Genomic DNA, 25,092 nt, shown 5'->3' with positions numbered 1-25,092 from the left:
CAGCTATTGTGCAAATATTACCAGGATGCCCCCTGAGTACAGGAGTCTCCACTCCTGCATGCTGAAAGAACCTGAATATAGTGGCAGAAAGTTGGAATGAGAATAGGATCACATAAGTGGAGAATTGTAGTGTCAGTCAGGGTTGGAAGGGACCAAGAGGATCATCTAGTTCCAAACCTCCTGCTGTGCCCAGGGACACCCTACCCTAGATCAGGCTGGCCTCAGCCTCATCCAGCCTGGCCTTAAACAATTCCAGGGATGGAGCCTCAACCACCTCCCTGGGCAACCCATTCCAGCCTCTCACCACTCTCATGCTCAACAACTTCCTCCTCACCTCCAGCCTCACTCTCCCCACCTCCAGCTTTGCTCCATTCCCCCTAGTCCTGTCACTCCCTGAAAGCCTGAAAATTCCCTTCCCAGCTTTTTTGTAGGCCCCCTTCAGATACTGAAAGGCCACAAGAAGGTCACCTGGGAGCCTCCTCTTCTCCAGACTGAACAGCCCCAACTCTTTCAGTCTGCGCTCACAGCAGAGCTGCTGCAGCCCTCTGAGCATCCCTGTGGTCCTTCTTTGGGCACCCTCCAGCACATCCACATCCTTCTTGCAATGGGGGCTCCAGAACTGGAGATAGAGGGGACAAAATCAGTCAGCATCGAAAAGAGATGAGGGTAGTGAATGAGAACTTCTCTAACAAGATGTGATCTTATTCAATATTTGGATCAGTTTACATCAATGGAGGATTAAGAAATGTAATGGAAGTGACAGGGGTAAAATTAAGCAAGAGAAAAAGCATGTTTGTGAACCTACAGATTAACAAAGCCTTCTGCTGCACACATCTAGGGACAATCAGCTAGGGGAGAAGGACAGATCTAAAGGTCAGTCAGAGGAATGATCTGACCTGAGAGATGGGGGAAAAATACAGTTGCAGGTCTAGTACTTGGGAAAAGGTAAGGAGGTATCAATGTGTTGTACAGAGCAGGAATGAAATCTTACCTTGAGTTTTACATCAGGTTGTTAGCACTGAAACAAGTGCAGAAAAAGGTCACCTATTTCCCAGTCAGTCATCCTGGAAACCCATTTTCTGAGAGAAGGAAAGAGTCGACCCTGTGAGGGGCAAGATTCCATCTATAAATATGCTCCAGGAATGAACAACAGGAAGAGAAGCATTTAAACCAAAGGATAGCATTAGCCAAACAGCAAAAGGGTGTGACTGGGCATGGAATGAACCTAGTCTGGGAACAGGGGGAAAATAATGATCTTCAGAACAGGGCAGGTTTTAGAAGAGTCTCTAAATTGGAGCTATGGGGAGAAGCAACTGAAAATGGAGCTGTGGAAGGCTTTTCCAGCCCCATATTTTACAGAGCTGGTACTGCAGGTATGGCTGAACTCAGTGATGTTAGTGGCACCTGGTGGAATTATCAGGAGAGAATTTCTTTTCTAGGTAGCTGGAAACTGAACTGCTTTTTAAAGGAGCAGCAGTAAGGTGGGGTTTGGTTATCTCCATCAGTGTTTACCAGACATCTCTGTTGGTTTTTTGGGGGGGTTGTGTTTGTGTGCTAACCAGGCAACTTTCTGACCACTGCATCTTTTGCTGCAATGCTTTCCAATCTGCCTGTGAATCAGTGTTGAATGTATGCATGCTGAAAGTGCATGCCCCAGCCTCTGCCTTTACGTTCTCTTCCTCTCAGAGCAGAAAACACATTTCCTGATCCTACAGCCAGGCTCTAATTCAATTAAAGGAACTGCTGGTGGCACTTTGTGTAGCTTATGAATGGCAGGAAAATGTGAGTTACAGTTGCATTCCTCTAGAGCTGTACTGCAAGCCACGAACCTGGCTTGCAGAGGTCTTCTTTTGAATGCTCTTTACAGTGCTACTGGTGAACGTGTGGAGTCCATAAAATAAGGCATAGGATACATCTGTGTGAACATTGCTGCTTGAGTCACCTTAGGAAATGACGCAGGTTGGGGACCTTGTAATATTCTTCCTGCTGGAGAGGGTTTTTCCAGTCTGCTGCCCAACCCTCTTTACATTGAGGAGGTCTGCCAAGGAATGCTCCCTGCTGATGCTGAGCAAATAAACACAAAAAGCCCAAACATGAACCAGACCAAGCCAACCCCTCCCCCAAAACAAAAAAATCAAACCCCAAAAAGCAAAAGAAACAAAAAACCCCAAACACCAAGGAGCAAAAGAAACAAAAAACCCAAACACCAAGGAGCAAAACAGGCCAAAAAACCCCAAACACCAAGGAGCAAAAGAGGCAAAAAAAACAAACACCAAGGAGCAAAAGAGGCAAAAACCCCCAAACATCAAGGAGCAAAAGAGGCAAAAACCCCCAAACATCAAGGAGCAAAACAGGCAAAAACCCCCAAACACCAAGGAGCAAAAGAGGCAAAACCCCCCAAACACCAAGGAGCAAAAGAGGCAAAAAAAACAAACACCAAGGAGCAAAACAGGCAAAAAACCCCAAACACCAAGGAGCAAAACAGGCAAAACACCCAAAGGAGCAAACCAAACAGAAACCCCCAAACCAGCAAACCAAACAAAAACCTCCAAACACAAATGTGCAAAAGAAACAAAAACCCCCAAACATGAATGAGCAAAACAAGCAAAAAAAACCCAAACACCAAGGAGCAAAACAAATAAAAACCCCAAACACAAATGAGCAAAGCAAACAAAAAAAACCCCAAAACAAATGAGCAAAACAAACCAAAAAGCCTCAAATGAGCAAAACAAAGCAACCCCCCAGCCTCAAACAAGGCTCACACACAAGAGGGGCTCAGTCTAGGACCACAGTGTTTTCTAGGAAGCTTGCTGAGTGGTGTGCAGCAAGAATTGAGCTGTTGGAGTCTTTACCTTCTGGGTGCCAAGATCTGGTGCTTTGAAGGGAAGTATGAGCCTGTTGCAAGTGTCCAGGCAGATATCACTGAACAGCAGAAGAGTGACAGGTTTCAGTGCTACACCTTTAGAGGTAATACCAGGTTGTTCCTTTTGCCTTCACTTGTGTGGTTGTGGGATTAGAGGTAAGAGCTGCACGTTGGTCTTGCTGCAGGTTATGCAGAAACATCCAGGTTGGAAAAGCTCCTCAGGATCACTAAGTCCAGCATTTAACCCTACTCTGAAAGAGTACAGGAGTCTTCACTCCAGCAAACTGAAAGAACTGGAATGTAGTGGCAGAAAGTGTTGGAATGAGAATAGGATCACATAAGTGGAGAATCACAGAATCAGGGTTGGAAGGGACCACAAGGATCAGCCAGTTCCAACCCCCCTGCCATTCCCAGGGCACCCTACCCTAGATCAGGCTGACCACAGCCTCATCCAGCCTGGCCTTAAACACCTCTAGAGATGAGGCTTCAACCACCCACCCTGGGCAACCCATTCCAGGCTCTCGTCACTCTCATGCTGAAGAACTTCCTCCTCAATTCCCTAGGTGGGCCACAAACCTGAGCACCACATCCAAATGACCCTTAAACACATCCAGGGTGGGTGACTCCACCACCTCCCTGGGCAGCTCATTGCAGCCCCTGACCACTGTCTCTGTGAAAAAATTTTCCTAATGTCCAATCTAAACCTCCCCAGCCTCACCTTGAGGCTATTGCCCTTTTTTCTGTCTCCAGTTACCTGTGAGAAGAGACCAGCAGCAGCCTCTCACAATGTCCCTTCAGGTAGTTGTAGACATCAATGAGGTCTCCCCTCAGTCTCCTGTTTTTGAAACTAACCATGCCCAGCTCCTCCTAAGATTTATTCTCTAGCCCCTAAGATGAGGTTGGAAACCACTGGCTCTAGCAGCAGCTCAAGTGAGCAGTAGTTATGCTGCTGTATGGACCTTGAAAGAAGTAGCTGCCTAAAAGAAGTAGTTAGAAGCAGCAGTCCCAAGAAGCCTGTTGTATTCTTGAGAATTTAGCACTTAAGCAATGCCCTCTAGCTTTGTTCTGATTTGGTAATTCTCTGTAATTTAGCAAAGCTTATAAAACTTGCCCTCTTGCCATATATCAATTGTGGTTCATTATGTTCTACAGCAACCAGCATAGAAACAGACAAGTGATAAGAGCAGTTGTCATTTAGGTTCTTTGCAGCACCAATTGCCATGCTAGTTAAAACCTCTGGTTTTGGGTTTTTTTAACTTCCCCTTTTGCACTTAGAACAAAAAAGCATTGATGGATAAAGAACTGTCTTGATGGCCACACCCAAAGAGTGGCTGTCAATGGGTCCATGGCCAAGTGGAGGCCAGTGACAAGTGCAGTCCCTCAGGGATCAGTCCTGGGACCAGTCTTGTTCACCATCTTTGGTGGTGGTAGGGACAGAGGCAATGAGTGCAGCCTCAGCAAGTTTGCTGACCACACCAAGCTGTGTGGTGCAGCAGCCAGGCTGGAGGGCAGGGATCCAGCCAGAGGGACCTGGACAGGCTGGAGAGGTGGGCACAAGCCAATCTCATGAGGTTCAACAAGAACAAGTGCATCTGGGTCGAGGCAGTCCCAAGCACAAATCCAGGCTGGGCAGTGAGTGGCTGGAGAGCAGCCCTGAGGAGAGGGACTTGGGGGTGCTGGTGGACCAGAAGCTCAACAGGAGCCTGGGCTGCAGCAGAAGTGTGGCCAGCAGGGTGGGGGAGGTGATTCTCCCCCGTTGCTCTCCTCTGCTGAGACCCCACCTAGAATACTGCATCCAGTTCTGGAGCCCCCATTACAAGAGGGATGTGGAGTTGCTGGAGTGTGTCCAGAGAAGGACCATGAGGATGCTCAGAGGGCTGCAGCAGCTCTGCTGTGAGCGCAGACTGAAAGAGTTGGGGCTGTTCAGTCTGGAGAAGAGGAGGCTCCCAGGTGACCTTGTGGCCTTCCAGTATCTGAAGGGGGCCTACAAAACAGCTGGGGAGGGACTTTTTAGGCTACCAGTTAGTGGCAGGACTTGGGGGAATGGAGCAAAGCTGGAGGTGGGGAGAGTGAGGCTGGAGGTGAGGAGGAAGTTGTTGAGCATGAGAGTGGTGAGAGGCTGGAATGGGTTGTCCAGAGAGGTGGTTGAGGCCCCATCCCTGGAGGTGTTTAAGGCCAGCCTGATCTAGGATAGGGTGTCCCTGGGTATGGCAGAGGGTTTGGAACTGGCTGATCCTTGTGGTCCCTTCCAACCGTGATTGATTCTATGGTTCCATGATTTGAACAAGCAAATGCTTGCCCAGTGTTTCACTCTTCCTTTTATATGTGTGTCTGTGTGCACACCTATGCTTGTGTGTATATGCATTTGAGTGACTATAAAAACAGATTCTCAGAGCAGATGGAACCTTTTCTGGCTGCTTAATCAGCCTGTATCTTATAGCTGGGGACTTCTGGAAGCTATCTCCTGTTTGAACCACACTGGTTTTATAAATACCTAACTTCATGTGTTTGGTGCAGTAAAACTGCTCCAATTGCTGGCACATTGGTCCAGCTAATTGTCCTGATTATTGTTAAGCATACATCTCGTTTGCTTTTTGTGTCTATGGAGCTTCACTGCCTAACTGTAAAGGTTTTTTCTGTGCTTTACAGCTTTGTCACACTGATGGCTGTCTGACAATTGAATTAGTTTTTTAACATCTATGCAGAAAACCCTGTGCAAATCAGCCCTTGGCCCAAAAATCTGAACCTGGTTATGCTCAAATCTGTTGTTATAATAAAACATCATTCCCAGCCCCTTCGTCTTTCTTGCAGCTGTTTCGTGAGAGCTCTTCTGTTTATCAATAGCTTTCTGGAGTGGTAGTCAACAAAACTCTCTCCTTGCTGTGTCAGAGATAGATGTGACACCACAACTGAAAGCTGATAGCAGTTGCTTCCTATTCCAGGTTCCTGTGGTGTTCATAACTCCTCTGCCTGCAAGCACCACACTGGGAACTCAGGTTGCATTGACTTTTCACTGTCAGCCTGGTTCCTTTCCAAAGTGACAGCTTTCCAGAGTAAAATCCTTTGTCCTCTAAGACCTTTACCCTGTTCATAAGTTGCCATCCCTGGAGGTGTTCAAGCAGAGCCTGGATGAGGCACTTAGTGCCATGGTCTAGTTGACTGGATAGGGCTGGGGGATAGGTTGGACTGGATGAGCTTGGAGGTTTCTTCCAACCTGGTTGATTCTATGATTCTATTCCCACTTGCCATGCAACCCAGAGCATTCCAGCAGTGAGCTCTGCTGTCCTTATTCACTAAGTGCCAGAACACTGGAACTTGGTTGTTGTTTGCTTTCTTCCTTGTCACTAACGATGCATTAAGCCAGAGCAAAAGTTCCTGAGGGGCTCCTTCAGAAATATGCTCAGTAATAAATGCTCCTTTATGGCTGTGTTTTGTGACTTGCTATACAGCCAGATTTCACTTCATGTGTCAGGGTAAGTTTGAGCTGCCATGGATCCCTAACCAGCAGGTCATGTTAGTACCAAGGTGAGTGGTGTCAAAAGTCTGCTACAGTGCTCTGCTACCTATCATAGAATCAACCAGGTTGGAAGAGACCTCCAAGATCATCCAGTCCAACCTAGCACCCAGCCCTAACCAATCAACTAGACCATGGCACTGAGTGCCTCATCCAGTCTTTTCTTGAAGACCCCCAGGGACGGTGCCTCCACCACCTCCCTGGGCAGCCCATTCCAATGCCAATCACTCTCTCTGTGAAGAACTTCTTCCTAACATCCAGCCTATACCTACCCTGGCACAACTTGAGACTGTGTCCCCTTGTTCTAACGGCAGGCAAGCAAACTTCTGGCAAACAAACAAATCAGTTTGGCAAGTCCTGCCTTTTAATAAACCTTTGTTCACTGGCACTAATTACATGATCACTCTGTGTCTCTGCTAATCAAGTCCCATGTCAGCCCTGACATTATCTTGCTCAGGACTGATGCCAGGCTGGCAGGCCTATATTTATGTCTATTAAATACCGGCACAACATACGCATCCCTCCAGGCTCCTGGAAGTTCTCTCTCTTAGCACTTATCAGCAGCTCTCAACCTGCTCTTTTTACATCCTCTGAAGTTCTGACTTACTGTCCAGGCCTTAGTAGCTCCAGACTGCAGCAGTCTGCTGTTGACAGCTCTGCTCCTTTATCTAATGATAGGTAGTGCACTGTCAACACTACTCTGATGCTGAAATAGACTTACAAGTGAAAATACTGCTCTCAGAATATTCTGTGTCATTTTGCTCTATCAATTTGTTCTACTTCTTGACTCCAGTTTATCAGAATTTGTCCTTTTTATGGTAAGAACATGGGTTTTTTTAGCCTCTTTCTTGGTAAATGAGCAGCTTGCTAGATAGGTATCATCCTTAAGCTAGTTAAGAGAAATGTTAGAGTCGTGATTGTTTCAGCTCTGTGAAATGGGCCCTGTTAAAACATCACTGGTCAGGCAATTACTCACTGGCAATCTCCTTGCACGCAAGAAAGATGATCCATGTGCCTGCATGAATCACAGCTAACATTTAGTTACGTGATCAGTTCCTTTTGCTGATGAAAATTAAGCCTAATTGAAAAGTTCTCTGAGTAGAACACAGGATTGCTTGGACAAAGCAGTAGCTAATAATTTGCAGAGCACAGGGACATGTGCCACCAGTTATCTTGTGGATTATCTTGTTCCTCTCCTTTAGCTCTCCATGCCATAAAAGATCAGCTGGAGTCCAAATCTGCCTACTCCATGCTTCTTTACCTAGATAGTGGATTGAGAACCTCCTTCTTCATCTTTGGACATGGCACTTGGTGCCATGGTCTAGCCTTGAGCTCTGTGGTAAAGGGTTGGACTTGATGATCTGTGAGGTCTCTTCCAACCCTGATGATACTGTGATACATAAATGATCTCAGAATAATTTGGATGTTCTTGAAATTGCTCTTGAATTCCCTGATCTTGGCCACATTCAAACTGTGATTCCTCCAGAGAATCTCATTAGTAGCTGTAACCACCCTTACCTTGGGTAGAATTGCTCTTGAATTCCCTGATCTTGGCCACATTCAAACTGTGATTCCTCCAGAGAATCTCATTAGTAGCTGTAACCACCCTTACCTTGGGTAGAATTGCTCTTGAATTCCCTGATCTTGGCCACATTCAAACTGTTGATTCCTTCAGAGAATCTTATTAGTAGCTGTAACCACCCTTACCTTGGGTAGAATTGCTCTTGAATTCCCTGATCTTGGCCACATTCAAACTGTGATTCCTCCAGAGAATCTCATTAGTAGCTGTAACCACCCTTACCTTGGGTAGAATTGCTCTTGAATTCCCTGATCTTGGCCACATTCAAACTGTTGATTCCTTCAGAGAATCTCATTAGTAGCTGTAACCACCCTTACCTTGGGTAGAATTGCTCTTGAATTCCCTGATCTTGGCCACATTCAAACTGTGATTCCTCCAGAGAATCTCATTAGTAGCTGTAACCACCCTTACCTTGGCTAGAAATTCAGCTTTCTGATTTTGGAGTAGGGCTTTGGGCATGGGGGGAATGGCATCTTGAATACTGCCTTCAGTTTTGAGCTCCCCAGTTGGAGAGGGACAAGGATCTGCTGGAGAGGGCTACAAGAATGATTAGGGAACTGGAGCACTGCCTGGTGAGGAGAGGCTGAGGCACATGAGGCTTTTTAGCCTGGAGAAGAGAAGACTGAGAGGGGATTTAATAAATGTTCATAAATATCTGAGGGCTGCCAGGAGTGGGTGGGACAGACTCTGCTCACTGCTCCCTGGGATAGGACAAGAAGCAGTGGGTGTAAGTTGCAGCACAGGAGATTCCACCTCAACACAAGGGGGAACTTCTTTACTGTAAGGGTCCCAGAGCACTGGAACAGGCCCCCCAGAGAGGTTGTGGAGTCTCCTTCTCTGGAGACTTTCAAGGCCCATTTGGATGTGTTCCTCTGTGATCTGTGCTAGATTGTGTGGTCCTGCTCTGGCAGGGGGGTTGGACTTGATGATCTCCTTGGGTCCCTTCCAACCTCTAACATCCTGTGATCCTGTGATTATGAGATAGGGATTGTAATTTTGGGGCCACTGTCTGGGGCAGTGGATGCTCAGCTCTAATTTTATAGCTGCTAGTATTGAGCTGGAACTTTCAAAGTTACTCGAGGAAATTTGGTCTTGAAATGAGCAAAGACAACTTGCTTGAGAAAACCAGGCAGAGTTGTACAGTTTCAGCCTTTTCCACTTTGTGTGACCTCATCTTTCATCTGTCCTCATGTGGGCAAAAGCAAACAGTGGGACTGTGTCTGTGGATGTTGTTTTTGTAAGGATCCCCTTCTCATGGCCTGAGCCCTTTTGTAAGATGCCAGGAAGCTGTTCACAAATTGGTATCTGCTGGGTCTGTCCTTATTGTTTTGGGATTCCTCTGCTCCCACATGGACCTGGCTGTCCCTCCCTAAAATGCTGGGCTGGTGCAGGAATGCTATTTCTGTAACTATCCATTCCACACTGGATTCTGAAGTGCTAGTTAATCAGACCTCAAGTATTTAGCTGTTCTGAGAAGTGGGATGCTAAGGGCAAACGTGCGTGTTACCAGCTGCAGAGTCTGACTCCTTTAGTGGGAGGAGGCAGCAGTTCAGGCTCAACATCCTTCATCCAAACGTGGGACAGAACTTGCCAAAACTGTGGCACTCTGGTAATTGTAGTCCCTGCTGGGGCCTGAGGTGAGACCACAAAATCCAATTATTTGGAGCATTGAGACTCCTCTGAGCACAGTGAAGGTCAGGGCTTCTGGAGAGGGATTGTTACACTCAGAAGCCCTGAAGATCTAAGGTCCTTCACTAAGAAATCCCAAACCACACAGAGACAGCCAGGTTGGAAAAGCCCCTCAGGATCACCAAGTCCAACCTAGAACCCTACTCTGCAAGATTCACCTTAAAGCATAGCTCTAAGCACCACATCCAAACCACCCTCAAACACATCCAGGGTGGGTGACTCCACCACCTCCCTGGGCAGCTCATTCCAGTCCTTGACCAATCTCCCTGTGAAAAACTTTTTCCTAATGTCCAGTCTGAACCTTCCCAGTGTGACAGTTTGGGTGTTCTCCCCCCACTTTAGAAATCACCCAGACTAGACTCAGCAGCTCTGGAAAGTGAATGAAACTTATATTTACAGCTGAGCACAATATACAAGCAGGTATTCACAACCTATACAGCTATAGACAGGAATAGAGAAGGTAAAAGGTAATACAGAAACACAGCCCCCCTCCCAGAAACCTGAGTCCCCAGGAGGGGCTCACAACTGCCCTTCCACCTTCTCCCACCCCTCTCTACCTTACCCCAGATGTTGCCTTGTGCCCAAGGAAGAATGGAGGGGTGGCCAGGGGGGTTAGGAAGCAAAGTGGATTAATCAGGTTAGGTTGGAGAAAGAAAAATGCATCTCAAAGCCCAGACAGAGAGCAACTCCCTTATCTATGTTTGGATTCTTGCTCTTACACCTCTCAGCAAGGCTATGAGTGAAGCAGACATCACCATTGTTTCCCTTTCACAGCCTGTCATCTGGTTCTTCTCACCAAAACATTCTAGCTAGCTCCAAACTAGCACACCCAGCCTCAGCTTGAGGCCATTCCCCCTTGTTCTGTCTCCAATTACTTGTGAGAAGAGACCAGCAGCAGCCTCTCCACAATGTCCCTTCAGGTAGTTGTAGACAGCAATGAGGTCTCCCCTCAGCCTCCTCTTCCTCACACTAACCATCCCCAGCTCCCTCAGTCACTCCTCATCAGATTGATTCTCCAGGCCCTTCTCCAGCTTTGTTGCCCCTCTCTGGACCTGCTCCAGCACCTCCACATCTCTCTTGCATTGCAGTGCCCAAAACTGAACACAGTACTCAAGGTGTGGCCTCACCAAAGCCAAGTCCAAGGGGACAATCACCTCCCTGATCCTGCTGGCCATAGCGTTTTTAATGCAAGCCAGGATGCCATTGGCCTTCTTGGCCTCCTGGGCACACTGCTGGCTCCTGTTCAGCTCCTGTCTATTACAAACCCCAGGTCCCTTTCTGCCAGGCAGCTCTCCAGCCACACTGTCCCAAGCCTGTAGGGTTGCTTGGGGTTGTTGTGATCCAAGTGCAGGAGCTGGCATTTGGCCAGTGGTGACACTTGCCTGCTGTACCAACTGCCTCTAGATACTGGGATTCTGAGCAGTTTGCTCTGCTTGGAGATTCTTGGTCTGGGCTTTTTCTTGTTGAATGTGGGGAGTGGAGGGTGCTTTGGAGGTGTTGGAGGGGGTTCTTGGGTTGTTTGTGTGTTAGTTTTGGTTGGCATGAGGCACTAGACACAGGCAGGCTGGAGCAGTAGAAGCATGCTGTAACTGAGAAAGTCCCAGCAAGTATTCAGACTGGAAACCATGGAGATAGTTTCTTCACTGAATCTCATCAAGATGTCTGCAAGTAGCTTTCAGCAGAGCATGGATTCACTTGGCCTCACCCAGACAGCATATCTGTGTTTGAGGCCACTGGGACAAGACAGTGATGGGGTATGGGTTGAGGTGCTTCTAGAGACATGCCCAAGAGTTACTTCTCTGCACAAAGGCTGCTGATTCTCCTATCCCTCCCTGATAGCTGTTAGCTGGAATCTCCCTAGACAGACCAGAGCTGATTCTGGAGCAGAGGTGACATGCATAACCAGGGAAAAATAGCACCAGAATGAGCTAGCTCAGTTCAGTCTTGCTTGGAATTGTATCTGCACACCTCCTGGTAGTGTTCCCAGCGTGAGGGAGTGTGTAGGTAGAACACAGGATCACTGCTTTTCAGAAAGATGCTGTCCACCTTCCCCAGAGCTAGGAGAGTGCTGCTGCACTGCAATCACCCTTTCAAAGTTAGGTTGGTGCAATGTGTTTTCCTGGGGGCTGTGCTCAGATCAGTCCAGCAACTGAGGTGGGTGCAGAAAAGGTTGTGTGCTCAGTAAGAGTCAGGACTTGTGTCTTCAGGGTTGGGACTTTAAGCCATGTAGCCTGACCTCCTATATCATTACACCACCATCAGCTCTCTGCATGGGGTTCAGTCACTCACGTTTGAGTTCAGGAATGCACTTTCTAGAAAGGCAATCAACCTGGATCCAAGGACATAAAGGGTTGGAGAACAGGCCCCTTCTTTAGTATTTTGTTCCACAGAATAATTGCTCTGTAACAAATGTGGACCAGATGATTCATTAGGATTTTTCTAACTCCAGCTCTCAGCCACTCTTCTGGCTCTTGCTTTGCCTTTTCCCACTTGATTAGACCTCTCAGAACCAGCATTTTTCTCCCCATGACAGAACTTGCATGCTGTAATCAAACTGCCTCTCAACAACCTGTAGCAGCAAACCCCAGCAGTCTCCAAGCTAGAATCTACTCTGTTCCTCTTAAGAGGTGGTAACCACTGATTTTAGCATTCAGTCTCATGAATCACCCTGCCAGCAAAGCCAATTCCATTGCATTTTTTCCAGCTCTATCTGCTTTTCCTTTACAGAAATCTCATGACATGCATGCACTGGCATCTGCCCTTTGTGAGTTTCCATGCAGGGTTGAAGGTGTTAGAGTTGGCTGTAAGACCCTGAGTGTTCATGTAACTAACTGCCTAACCAATGCCTCTTCCTGCAGTATCTGTAGATGTCTCTGAGCTGGAGCTCCTCTGTGTCAGAAACAGAAGGCAGTTGGTTCTCAGCTTGGTCCTGCATTGCTCTGTGTTCTATGGCCATCAGAAGCCTGCCTGAACATCAGAGCACATACACTGACTTTTAATAGTAAGTTGGTATTTGGGCTGGTTTCTCTTTTCTTAGGGATTGCTGGATCAAGGGGATTTGGAGAAGTCATTCTCCAGCCTTTTCAGGCAGTTATTTTAATGTGCAGTAAGCCACCTTGGCCTCAGTGTCAGCTGTGTTTGCCTGCTTGATATTGGTTACAAATGAAAAGAAAGAAAGAAATGAAATTAAACTTCCATTTCTTAGTTGCTTCCAGGGGAAACATCTGAGCTGCAAGGCTAAGGCCTTCAATTTTTGCCTTTTTAATCTCATTAACATCTTCTGAACATTGTTTTCTGTGTACAAAGCTCAGGGGTAGCCCAAACAATGAAAAGGCAAAAAGAAATGGAATAGACTCTGGAGGAAACCATACACATTTGGAGACTGCTGGATGCTGTGGCCAGCTTGTGTGGAACTCTGAGCTGAGTTTAATGCCTGATCTGGCTAACTTAATGCAAGAGTTTTGCCTCCACCCCTGGCAAGCTGTGTGGTCTTAGTGAAGCTATTTCACACTTTTTTTCTGCTTTCCTCTTTCCCCTCTTCTGTTTTTCCTTTTGGGCTAGGTAATATTCTGGGTAGGCAGTGTCACTTGGCCACGTTATGTACACCACTTGAATTCAGAAATTAGTGGGAGTGTGAAGAAGCAGTTTTGTGAGTACAACCTTTGCCATGTGCTCAGTCACATCTGAACTGCAGATGCTGCTAGGGGATAAAAACTGATCCCCTAAGCTTCAACAAGTCAGCTGGAACCTTAGCCTGTGTTAATCCAGCTATGCTGTTTCTGTTACTGAAACTAGCCCTAAAACAAGGCTAGTTTAAGGGTCACAGAGCACTGGAACAGGCTCCCCAGAGAGGTTGTGGAGTCTCCTTCTCTGGAGACTTTCAAGGCCTGTCTGGATGTGTTCCTCTGTGACCTGAGCTAGATGGTCCTGCTCTTGCAGGACAGTTGGACTTGATGAGGGGTGACCTCATTGCTGTCTACAACTACCTGAAGGGAGGTTGTAGCCAGGTGGGGGTTGATCTCTTCTCCCAGACAAGCAGCAACAGAACAAGGGGACACAGTCTCAAGTTGTGCCAGGGCAGGTCTAGGCTGGATGTTAGGAGGAAGTTGTTGGCAGAGAGAGTGATTGGCATTGGAATGGGCTGCCCAGGGAGGTGGTGGAGTTCCCATCCCTGGAGGTGTTGAAGCAAAGCCTGGCTGAGGCACTTAGTGCCATGGTCTGGTTGACTGGATAGGGCTGGGTGCTAGGTTGGACTGGGTGATCTTGGAGGTCTCTTCCAACCTGATTGATTCCGTGATCTCTTTGGCTGCCTTCCAATCCCTAACGTCCCGTGAGCATCTGTGCAGACCTACTCTCAACAAACAAATGTCAGTTGCCACTGCTGGGGGGCACAGTGTGTCATCGGAAACCCTTCTTGCTCCCCTGCTCAGCAGCATTGCTCAAGCAGCACCGACTCCCATGCTGACTCACCAGAAAGTGCCCTTTTCACCAGCAGCATCCCGGGGGTTCCTTCCGCAGTATCTCAGCGGATTACTGGCATAGCCCAGCCCTGGTGTCATGGGTGTGGGCTGTGTGGGAAGGGTGTGACAAAGCCCAGGTATGCTGAGCACACAGAGAGCACATTCTGTGTGAGCAGCTCCTCAGAGGTAGGTGACAGGAGCTCTGTTTAAATGTGTAACCTGGAGATAAAGGCTTTAATCGTGATGCAGTTTCGTAGGCATGAGCAACAAGCCGAGAGAAGCCTGCCATCAGGACTTTGTGCATGCTGGCTCTCTAGCAGGCACTTTGCTTCTCTCGTTGCAGCTCCCTTTTGTAGTTCTACTACAGGTACGACAGGCTGGAGCCGCTCTGGTTGGGAACACTTTTATCCTCTTTGAAGACTTCTCCTTTTGAAATCAAATTTCTCTTGGCCTTTCTTAGCTCAAAGGTGGAACTTTGTTAGGGGATGGGATGAAACTGTTTTCAGTGGGGAGAACTTTGGAGCAATTTTAGCTCCTTTGATGATGCATGTTGTTCCTGAAGCAACTTCTGTGCAACAGGAAAATCGTCTGGGACCAAACAGCAAGCAGGGAGGTTGGTAGCATATTGCAGCCTGTCCTCAGCTTGCTCACTATGTTGTTCCCTCTCTGGCAGCAGTCACAGAATTGCTTTGTTCAGAAATGATGCTTTAAGATCTTTAAGACCTCATTGCTGTCTACAGCTACTTGAGGGGAGGCTGTAGCCAGGTGGGGTTGGTCTCTTCTGCCAGGCAATCAGCAACAGAACAAGGGGACACAGTCTCAAGTTGTGCCGGGGGAGGTCTAGGCTGGATGTTAGGAGGAAGTTGTTGTCAGAGAGAGTGATTGGCATTGGAATGGGCTGCCCAGGGAGGTGGTGGAGTTGCTGTCCCTGGAGGTGTTGAAGCAAAGCCTGTCTGAGGCACTTAGTGCCATGGTCTGGTTGATGGGACAGGGCTGGGTGCTAGGTTGGCCAGGATGATCTTGGAGCTCTCTTCCAACCTGGTTGATTCTATGATTCTAAGACCACAGCATGTTAGAGGTTGGAAGGGACCCAAGGAGATCGTCCAGTCCAACCCCCTCTGCCAGAGCAGGACAATGCTATCTAACACAGAGCACAGAGGAACACATCCAGGCAGGCCCTGAAAGTCTCCAGAGAAGGAGACCCCACAACCTGTCTGAGGAGCCTTTTCCAGTGCTCTGTGATCCTTAAAGAAGTTCCCCCTTGTGTTGAGGCAGAACCTTTTTTGCTGCAACTTACCCCCATTGCTCCTTGTCCTACCCCAGGGAGCAGTGAGCAGAGCCTGTCCCCCACTCCTGGCCAGCCCTCAGATACGTATAAACATTTATCAAATTCCCTCTCAGTCTTCTCTTTTCCAAACTAAAAAGTCCCAGGTCCCTCAACAAGATCATCCAATCCAATCATTATCTCACTCTGCCAAGTCTGCTGCTAAACCATGTCCCTGGGGATGGTTCTGGGCATCAAAAGTAGGCAAGATGTTGTGTTATTTTTTTTGCACGGACTGTTTTATGGATTCTTAAAACTAAGTCTAAAGGTGATGGTGTGGAGTTTACTGTTGGATACAATACAACATTGCCAGAGTCCTTGGTTTTGTTCAAGGTGTTTTGTGTTTACAGCTAACTACACAATTCTGCCAATCACTGTGTTCTGAGAAGCTGCACAGTGCTGTCCAAGAATGAAAGACTGGCACAGGAAAGCTATTCCCCAGTTGCACTGTGCAGGTTCAACCCTGCAGGTTGCACCATGGGAGGTTTAAGTTGGGTATTAGAAGAAAATTCTTCTAATAATTAGAAGTTATTTGTAATATCCAGTCTGAATCTCCTCAAGCTTCAATCCTTTCTCTCTGTCCTATCACTACAAGCCCTTGTAAAAAGTCCTTTCCTGTAGGCTGCCTTCAGGACCTGGAATGTCAGATGAGGCACTTGGTGCCATGGTCTGGTTGATTGGATATGGCTGGGTGCTAGGTTGGACTCGCTGAGCTTGGAGGTCTCTTCCAACCTGGTTGATTCGATGATTCACTCAGCTGCTGGAGCATGTCCAGGGAAGGGCAACAAAGCTGGTGAAGGGTCTAGAGAATTCTTACCAGGAGGGGCTGAGAGAATTGGGTTTGAGTCTAGAGGAGGCTGAGAGGAGACCTCATTGCCCTCTACAGCTCCCTGAAAGGGGGCTGCAGCGAGGTGGGGCTCAGCCTTCTTTGCTTTAATATCAAGTGATAGAATGAGAGGAAATAGCTTGAAATTGTGCCAGGGGAGGTCTAGATTGGGTAGCAGGAAAATTTTCTTCATGGAAAGAGTGGCCAGACCTTGGGACAGGCTGTGCAGGGAGGTAGTGGAGTTGCCATCCCTGGAGGTGGTGAAAAAAACCCGTAGAGGTGTTTCGGACGTGGCTCACTGGGCGCGGTGGCGGTGGGTCAGTGGCTGGACTCGGTGCCCTTCCAGGTCTTTTGCAAGCAGACTAAACCTGCGGCTCTCTGGTGGTGGGACAAGATGCCCTTTGAGGGTCCCTTCCACCCCAGTGCGTTCTGTGAGTGTCTGCGGGGCACGGCTCAGCAGCACATTTGGCACAGTTGGTCCGTGCCCGCACTCGAGGCTCCTAGAGAGCTCCCAGCGCTGCCCCTGCCCTCTCGCCGGCTCCGGCCCGGGGGGGCAGCCGCAGGCAGGCAGCGGAGGCCACACCCACGGCAGGGTGGGGCGGCGGGGCGCGCGCGCCCGCGGGAGGCGCGCACGAGGGCGCGCCCGGGGGAGTGTGGGGAGGCGGAGCCTGCGCTCGGCCCCGCCCCGCCCGGGGCAGCTGTCAGAGGCGGCGGCAGCGGCGGCGGTGGGTCCCGCAGGCAGCGGCTGGAACGGGATGCGGCGCTGAACGCTCTCACCGGCGGTCACTCCGCGCCCGATTCTTTGCACGCCGCGGCTGCCTCCCCGCTAGTCCATGATGTGCCTGGAAAGCGACGGTTCGTCCGGTATTAGCCCTGGTTGTGGCGGGCGGCTCCGTGCCGGTGACGAAGAAGAAGAGGACGACGGTGAACGGGGTTGCTGTGGACGGGGAACGGAAGGAGAGGTGCAAACCTTGTCGGGCAGGATGAACCCGCCGGCAACCGGCAAACATTCGGAACGTCCTGGTGCTCGCCCAAAAGCGCCGGGGCTCGGCCGCGCCCGGGTGGCGGCCGCCGGTATCCTCAGCGTGGGCAACGTGCTCAACTACCTGGACCGGTACACGGTGGCAGGTGAGGGGTAGGGAAAAAAGCTCTGCCTAGGGCACGGTTCCCCACGCTGACCTCTGCCGCCGGGACGGTGGCGGCGGGTAGGCAGCGTAGAGAACCGTGCCCGTGTTGGAGTTCAGCGGTGGTAAAAGGGATGCGGTGTGGTCCATTGTGCGGACCCTCGGGTATTGTTCTGTTTGTCCCATTTTGACTGCAAGTCAGAGATGTCCTTTGTTTGTCACGGCTTTGATGGTGGAGTAAATGCGTGGTGGGGTCTGTTAGGAGGGATTGATGCTGGCGGCTACTCTATGGGGGTTTGCGGGCTGATGCGAAAAGCCTTCCTGAGCTGAACAGCCCAGGGTAGGTGACAGGTGCAGGTGCTGCTGTGAACTGGAGCCACCGTCCCTGCAGGTGCTGCAAAAATGTGTGGACATGGCACTTCAGGACATGGTTTAATGGCCACGGTGGTGTTAGGTTGATGGTTAGACTCGATGATCTTGGAGGTGGTCTTCCAATTCACGGTATTCTGTGATTATGAATCGAGGGAAACAGAGCACTGCCATCCCTTCAGTAAACATCACCCTGAAGCAAATCACCTTTGCGTTGTCTCTGCCGAGCCCCTCCATCCCGAAAAGCCAGGTTGCCCTTCAGTCCTTTGCCAAGGAGGGTCCCTTCCCTGCAGAAGTCACAAGTAGGTGACAGCAGGCTGCCTGCTAGGTTGTGCTGGCTGGCGGTGGGGCGATGCGCAGAGGAGCAACCAGGCAGCTGCATTGCACTTTGCCAAGCGTCTGGCTTCTGGAAGTAAAGCTTTTCAAACCGTGCCCTCCCTGACGGGTGTGTTTTACCAGCTGTACCGGGAGAGAGCCTCTAGCTGCCTCAGTCACTACTACTACTACGGAGCTCTGCCCCGAAACAAATATGTTTTAGGATGTTTACTGTGCAGTCCCTAGAGGGGACTCCTCATTTATTCTTGTCAGGCAATAACAGCAGGGAAGAAGATGATTACTGAACTTTTTTCTAATTAGAAATGAAGTAGGCTTGTTAGCATTCAACTGTCTTGTGTGATTATAATGTAATACATATTCGGTGTTTGGCAATACTGATCATTTTATCATCAGAGCTTATAAAGGGGTTTGTGCATGGATAAATCTTACTCTATGCATGTACATATTTTAATCACTGGAGCTCGATGTGATGTTAAACAAATCAGGTATTTGTTTATACTGCATTAAAATAATGTATGTTTGTAGGGCAGTAACAGAGTGCAAGGGACGTAAATCTCCTCACTGCTGTCAGAATAAACTGGGCAGGCTTGCTTTGTTTTGTCTGGGGTAGGGAGATGGGGAGGATTAGGACTTAAAATGTAGCTGATGCTTTTGTGGCTGCTTGTTCTTTTTAGACAGGGTTTACTCCTTCAGGAGATGTAAAAGCCAATATTGGATAGTACTGAGCACTTGGTTGGTAGTCAGTGTGCTACAGGAAGAAGCTTGAAGATCCATGGTTGATCTGTTGTTGTGGAAGGAAATTGTAGCTTGCTCCCTCACCCTCAAATAGGAATCTCTTTAGCAAAAGTACCATTTTCCTTTAATGCATGGAAAGTTTCCTTTTCAGGGAGCTCTTACTCCCACCCCATGCACTCTTTCTTTCTTTTCCTGTTTTAAATCACTGCTTGGTCCTTGCATTAGCTCTAGAACTTTCAGCAAGACCTTTGTCATCTAATTTTGCTGCCTGCAAGATCAGAATGTATGGGATGCTCTGGCAAAAGAAACGAGAAGCACCTTCATTTCTGGGAAGGCTGGGAAATGCCTGACCCCAGAGGGGATGAAAGTGCCTGCCTCCTGTGATACAGAATTGCCAATCCTAGTGCTGTGATTGCCAGTATTTTTAAGGATAATCTCTGTTTTTATGGTGCTCAATAACTGCCCCATGGAACCTATCTGTTAGCATCCATTTTGATATCAAAAGTTCAAGAACTCAGACGTCAGACTTTCCTTTGGGGGCAGAATCAACTTCTGCACGAGCATTTTGCCCTCTCTCAGTTAGTATTTCGTTTTCAGACTGATGTTTTATAGAATGCTAATCCAGAAGGAGGCAGAATTTTAAATCCACTGAAAGAGAAGAGTTGTGGTAATAAAAATGATGTGTTTTGAGCCGAACACTGATTTATTATGAAGCCTTGTCCAGAAGCCATCTTTGCATTTATATTTTGTGTCTTAGTGCATACCACATGTTTATGTGACGTGCACTTGGATATGAATCAAGCAAGCACTTTGAATATTCAGCTCATGTCTCAAGACAGGTATTAATTAGTGAATACAACTCTTCAGACCTTCAAAGTGCGTTTCAAACACGAATTGTTGCAGCAACCTAATAAGGGAGTTTTACGCTAGCCACATTATGACAGGGGAAGGAGCATCAGAAGTTAGGATTTACCTAAGGCCAGTCTACTGCTGTGAGAACTGGAATTAATTCCTGGTTCCAGCTGTATTTGAAACAAGTGTTAGAAGAGCAGCAGTGCCAATGGAAACCGATTCCTGAGGATTTGTGTCTTTAGGGTGATCCTTCCTGTGGGCTCTCTGACGTCAAATAAGACTTGACCTTTGTCATTAACCTTTCTCTTTTTGTCTTATAAGAGTCTACCCAACCCTTTTTTTTTTTGTTTTAATGAAAGTGTTGGGAGCTTTGGGATTTCTTCCTGCTGTCAAATTCAGTCAAAAGCAGGTCAGTGAACTCAAGAGCGATTAGTAGGCAGCTGACAGACGGACACACAAGCAAACAGAGAATCCTCTTGTGGATGGGGACGATACTGTGAGCATGCCTTCTATTTGACTTGAAAACTTACTTGCAATCCTTTTGCTCACAAATGCAAGTAAAAATAAGCAAGTATATATTTAGTGTGTGCATATATATAAAATAAGTATATGCCAGTATATATTTAGCCACTGAAAAAAAAAAGAAGTAATTCCCTGGGTGTTTTCCACTGCTTTCGAACATAACCAGGCAGAAGGTAGGTAATATCCATCCAGTCAATGCCAGGGGATCTTATGTAATAGAAAGAACTGGGCTGGCCTCTCCTACAGCACATCTTGCTCCTAAAAACAAACACAAAAAAAAAAAAGGAAAACAAAAAAGGCAAATTCTTATGCATTGCTAAAAAGTAAACAGCCAATGTGGTGCTTCTCACTGTTTACACTCTGGATACAAAGGCTGTGTGTAATGAGTTGTTCTGGAGTAATTATCTTTTTCAGGTGTAACAAACAAGGAAGTAGCTGCATGTTTGCCTAGTTTTGGTTTAATGGCTTGCCAGCATGGACTAAATGAATTTAGGATGGGATGTGCCTTTTGGTGCTTGGGACATTCCAGGACACAACTTGAGTGCAGTTTTGGGAGATAACAGGGCTTGCACAGCTTCACACCTGATGTAAAGTTGCAGCTGGGATGAAACTGGGCCTCCACTGAGGCTGCTGACAGTTTAAGAATGAGTTTTTTTTCCAACACTTGAAAAACAAAAAGCCTGCACAGTGGTAGTGGATGTGTCGATAATGTCATTAAGTTTACAGAGAGCTGGAAATTTCCAGTGCGTGTGGAGAAAGTTCAAACACCATTTTATGTGGGAGAAGCCGTCCCAGACGAAAAGTGGGAGTGCCTCTCCCGTGGCTCTGCTAAAGGAAAGATTGAAAACTCTGTGTTGAATGTCACTGGCTTGAAGGGAAATGATCCTCTGCAATTTTCTTAATAGGTCTTTGATCATACCGAAAACAGTTGCCTGTGGAAAAAGCATCCTTACAGGAGCTGTCTCTTTTTGCTGTTCTTAGGAAAGCAAAGAGTTAGGAAAAGGGAAGACAAGCACTAGCAAAACTCAGGGGTGATCTTATTACTGTCTACAACTACCTGAAGGGGCATTGTAGCCAGGTGGGGGGTGGCCTCTTCTCCCAGGTAACCAGCAATAGAACAAGGGGACACAGTCTCAAGTTGTGCCAGGGTAGGTATAGGCTGGATATTAGGAAGAAGTTCTTCACAGAGAGAGTGATTTGCCATTGGAATGGGCTGCCCAGGGAGGTGGTGGAGGCACCGTCCCTGGGGGTCTTCAAGAAAAGACTGGATGAGGCACTTAGTGCCATGGTCTAGTTGATTGGTTAGGGCTGGGTGCTAGGTTGGACTGGATGATCTTGGAGGTCTCTTCCAACCTGGTTGATTCTATGATTACCTGTCAAACTACAGCGTTTCAGCCATCTGGGGATACTGGGCCTTACCTTCTTCCTTAATGAAGTTTTGGGAAAAGCCATCTTCCCTTTCTTTCAGAAGCTTGGAATGTGGTTTCACAATTAGGCCATGGATGACCTTTTCTTATGCCGTCTGTTGACGATGAAAATAGTCTTGCTTCATTAGAGTGTCACCTCTACTCTCTAATTCAGACACTACTTCCTGGCATTTCTGTAGTGCCTTTAATTTAAAGGTAATGATTTAATTAAGATGGAGAGGTACCCAGCAAAATGAAGAAGTCTTACTCTCCCACTCCAGAAGGGGAACCCGAGTTGGAGAGTGTCGGCAGTGTGCCAGTGGCAATGCAGTTAGTGGCAGAGTCTTGGCTGCTGCTAGCTCATCCTTGAGGCTCTCCATCCCTGTGACGCAGTATGCCAAAGGCTTTGGTCTGCTGTTTTTGTCCTGCAAATGTCTGTAACTTGCTAATAACTATATTTGTGTTAATTAGCCTCTCATTACAACACGTAGTTGCAAATCAAATCCCGTTCTTTGAAGATATGTGCATGCAAATGGTGATTGAAAGTTGAAAGTCAAGTTTGAAACTACGTAGTGCAACCTGCAACTGAAGGGTTAGGAAAGGTTCAGCACTAACTCTCAAGTGCAAAGACATTCAAGAGGTTAAAAGCCCAAACTTATTTTCACTTGTGAGCTCATATTTGTGATAATAAGAGAGTACTTCATGGTGTGCTTCACGGCGAATGATCTTTGTGCTGTCTGGGGTCCCATAGAATCAACCAGGTTGGAAGAGACCCCCAAGGTCATCCAGTCCAACCTATCTCCCAGCCCTAGCCAGTCAACCAGACCATGGCACTAAAAGCCCCATCCAGTCTGTTCTTGAACACTTCCAGTGGCTCCACCACCTCCCTGGGCAGCCCATTCCAATGCCAATCACTCTCTCTGGCAGGAACTGCCTCCTCACATCCAGCCTAGACCTGCCCTGGCACAACTTGAGACTGTGTCCCCTTGTTCTGTTGCTGGTTGCCTGGGAGAAGAGACCAACTCCACCTGGCTACAACTTCCCTTCATGTAGTTGTAGATAGCAATGAGGTCTGCCCTGAGCCTCCTCTTCTGCAGGCTGCACACCCCCAGCTCCCTCAGCCTCTTCTCATAGGGTTTGTGTTCCAGGCCCCTCACCAGCTTCGTTGCACTTCTCTGGCCACATTCCAGCACCTCAACATCTCTCTTGAACTGAGGAGCCCAGAACTGGACACAGCACTCAAGGTGTGCAATGTGCAATGGGTTGAAGAGAGGCCCTTATTCCCATTGTAACAACACTGTGCTCAGTGCTTACAGTTTCAGGCAGGAGAGCATTAAGTGGCAGTGCAAGCTCTTCATTATTTTGTCTCTTGTTGAGCTAACCTCAACCTAAGGCTCAGCTATGGAAGGAGAATAATGCTGGAAAACATTAGGAAGGGATATTGGCAGAACCTACCCGAGCCAGCAGTGCCAGCAGCTCACGCGTGTAAGAACTGCCATGAGGATGCCAACGTTTTGCTTGGACAATAGGTGCCAGCTGCTGGTGCACACTTCAAGAAGCACTTCACTGTGAGCAGAAGCTAGAAGTACTGCACCTCATGCACTTCCAAAGCAGGTGCACTCTGCAGCACAGTGGTGGGGGGGCTGTGCAGTAGCACCTAGCTCTCCAAGGTTGTATTTTCCTTGAGTGGTGGCTTCATTGCATAGTCAGCTGCTTCTTAGGCGAGTTGGTGGGATTTGTTCCAGAGTATTTTACATTTCAAGTGAAGACTTAAGTTTAATCATAGTATTTTTCTTCCTTGTGATGTAGGTTTGCCAGATAGTAACTCTCTCTGTTGGTATGTGCAGATTTTTCCTGTTGGACTCCGAGGTTTTCTTTCCTGTGTGTTGATTAATTTTATCCCCCAAAGGATCCAAGTCATCCTGGTCAGTGAATGTGGCCTTTATTACATGGAGTTAAGAGCCTCATAAATATTGAGTGTGTCCTTAAGAATAATGTGATGATCTTACTAGTCCCTTGATCTCTAAGACTGTCAATATCAGAAGCTTCTCTGGTCAGCAGTGTGGGAATTCTGTAGTAATTCCTTTAGGAGTTGTCTAATACCACACCAAGCTGTAACAGGGCTCGATTCCATCAGTCAGCTTGTTTTGAGTTGTTCCTATTTATTCTTTATTCCCTCTGGTGCCCTCTACATCTGAAGCAAATAAGCTGCTGATTAGGTCATGTGGTGGGCTGCTAAGTTCAACAGCTGTTGTCAAAACCTGATGACTCTTCCATTAATCTGAAGTCCCATAGCTCTTGTTTGGGCATCCAGGTGCTGAGGATCTGCTGGTTGAAGATGTTCTAATGTGTCATCTGAATCAAATCAAGTGTTTCAAAGCCTTGAGGTTCCTTCTAGCTGTTCAGAAAGATTCAGGAGCTTCAATGGGAAACCATTGTTTTGTTTTGCAGCTAGAAATTAAGAACTGCAGAGATGGGAACTCTTGCTGAGCAGCTTGTTTGCACCATCATTGCTTTATCTACTTTCTATGCCAGGACATCATTCTACAGCTTCTACTGAATCAGGTGGGACACCCAAGGTGCTTGCTAGCCTTGTTTTTCAAGACACCTAAGGAGTCTAACAGCCAGGGGTAGGAGAGCCTGAAAGACATAAGAGAAAGAGTTGGTTACTGTAAGGGGCCTTGGGAGAGTAGCACATAGGACATGTTTGGTAGCAGCCTAGCCTAAGATCGAGGAAGCATTAGAGGGTAGATTTCAGCAAGTGCAGACAGCATCTGCCAAACACAATGAGCATCCTAGGAGTAAGCATGAAGTTGTCTTTTGGAAATGGATGATGGAGGATGATGCCCATCTGCTGGTTGAGAGAGTTTTCTGGAAGCTGTCACTCTGGAGGTAGGCTGATGAGTGTTCCAGGAAAAAATAATGGGTGTTCAAAATGAGTTCTACAAAGGACTTGTGAAATGCCTGAGGGGCCATGGAGCCTAATGGGAGTTGAGCAAAATGGGCTTGGGCTCAGAGCCTAGAGAGGTATAAGCGAGATGAACAACCTCTGGTGGTTTCCAGAGAAATTTGGTTACAGAACTTAGACCTTTCTTGAAAAATGTATGTTTGGTTAACTAGCCAGAAAGTCAAGAGCTAAATCTGAAACAGGCACAGGCAAAAAAAAAACCACCCAACAACCAAAACCAACCAAAAAAACCCCAAAAGTTAAAAAAGCTCCATTGAAAACCAAGCACAAACCCATAGTTCTGAGGTCCTAACTACTAGAACCTCCTTTGGAGTTTGGCACTACTAAAATAGCCACTCTGCTATTCATGGCCTGGATGGGTGCTTTAGTTAGAGCTGACAAGCACTGTGGGCATCTCATGCACAGCTTTCCCCTCCTTTTTTTACTTGGGCACATCTGTTTTCCTTGTTATTTTGTGGGTGTCTCTGTCTTATGTAACCTAGCTATTTCTGTAGGGTTGCAGGGAAAGGAAGTGAAAGGCAGGGA

The 25,092-nt window shown here is 47.6% G+C and overlaps 1 protein-coding gene across 11 annotated transcripts in view; it reads left to right on the top strand.

Annotated features, from left to right (window-relative positions):
* The window catches only part of SPNS2 (SPNS lysolipid transporter 2, sphingosine-1-phosphate), a 230,792-nt gene that overhangs the window by 21,703 nt on the left and 183,997 nt on the right, over nt 1–25,092 (top strand). For 10 of the 11 annotated variants that reach the window (XR_010307421.1, XM_064166682.1, XM_064166679.1 and 7 more), the window contains exon 1: nt 16,966–17,383. The exons of the other annotated variant lie outside the window; for it this stretch is intronic. Coding sequence is in view for 9 of the 10 variants with exons in the window: in XM_064166682.1 (XP_064022752.1) it covers nt 17,089–17,383 (295 nt within the window). In the remaining variant the exon portion in view is untranslated. Of the gene's footprint in view, nt 1–16,965; nt 17,384–25,092 lie in introns of those variants that run through there. 11 annotated transcript variants of the gene reach the window in all.

The sequence above is a fragment of the Pogoniulus pusillus genome, chromosome 27, assembly GCF_015220805.1.
Source record: "Pogoniulus pusillus isolate bPogPus1 chromosome 27, bPogPus1.pri, whole genome shotgun sequence".
Classification (NCBI taxonomy): domain Eukaryota; kingdom Metazoa; phylum Chordata; class Aves; order Piciformes; family Lybiidae; genus Pogoniulus; species Pogoniulus pusillus.
This window is presented reverse-complemented; position numbering and strand designations above follow the sequence as displayed.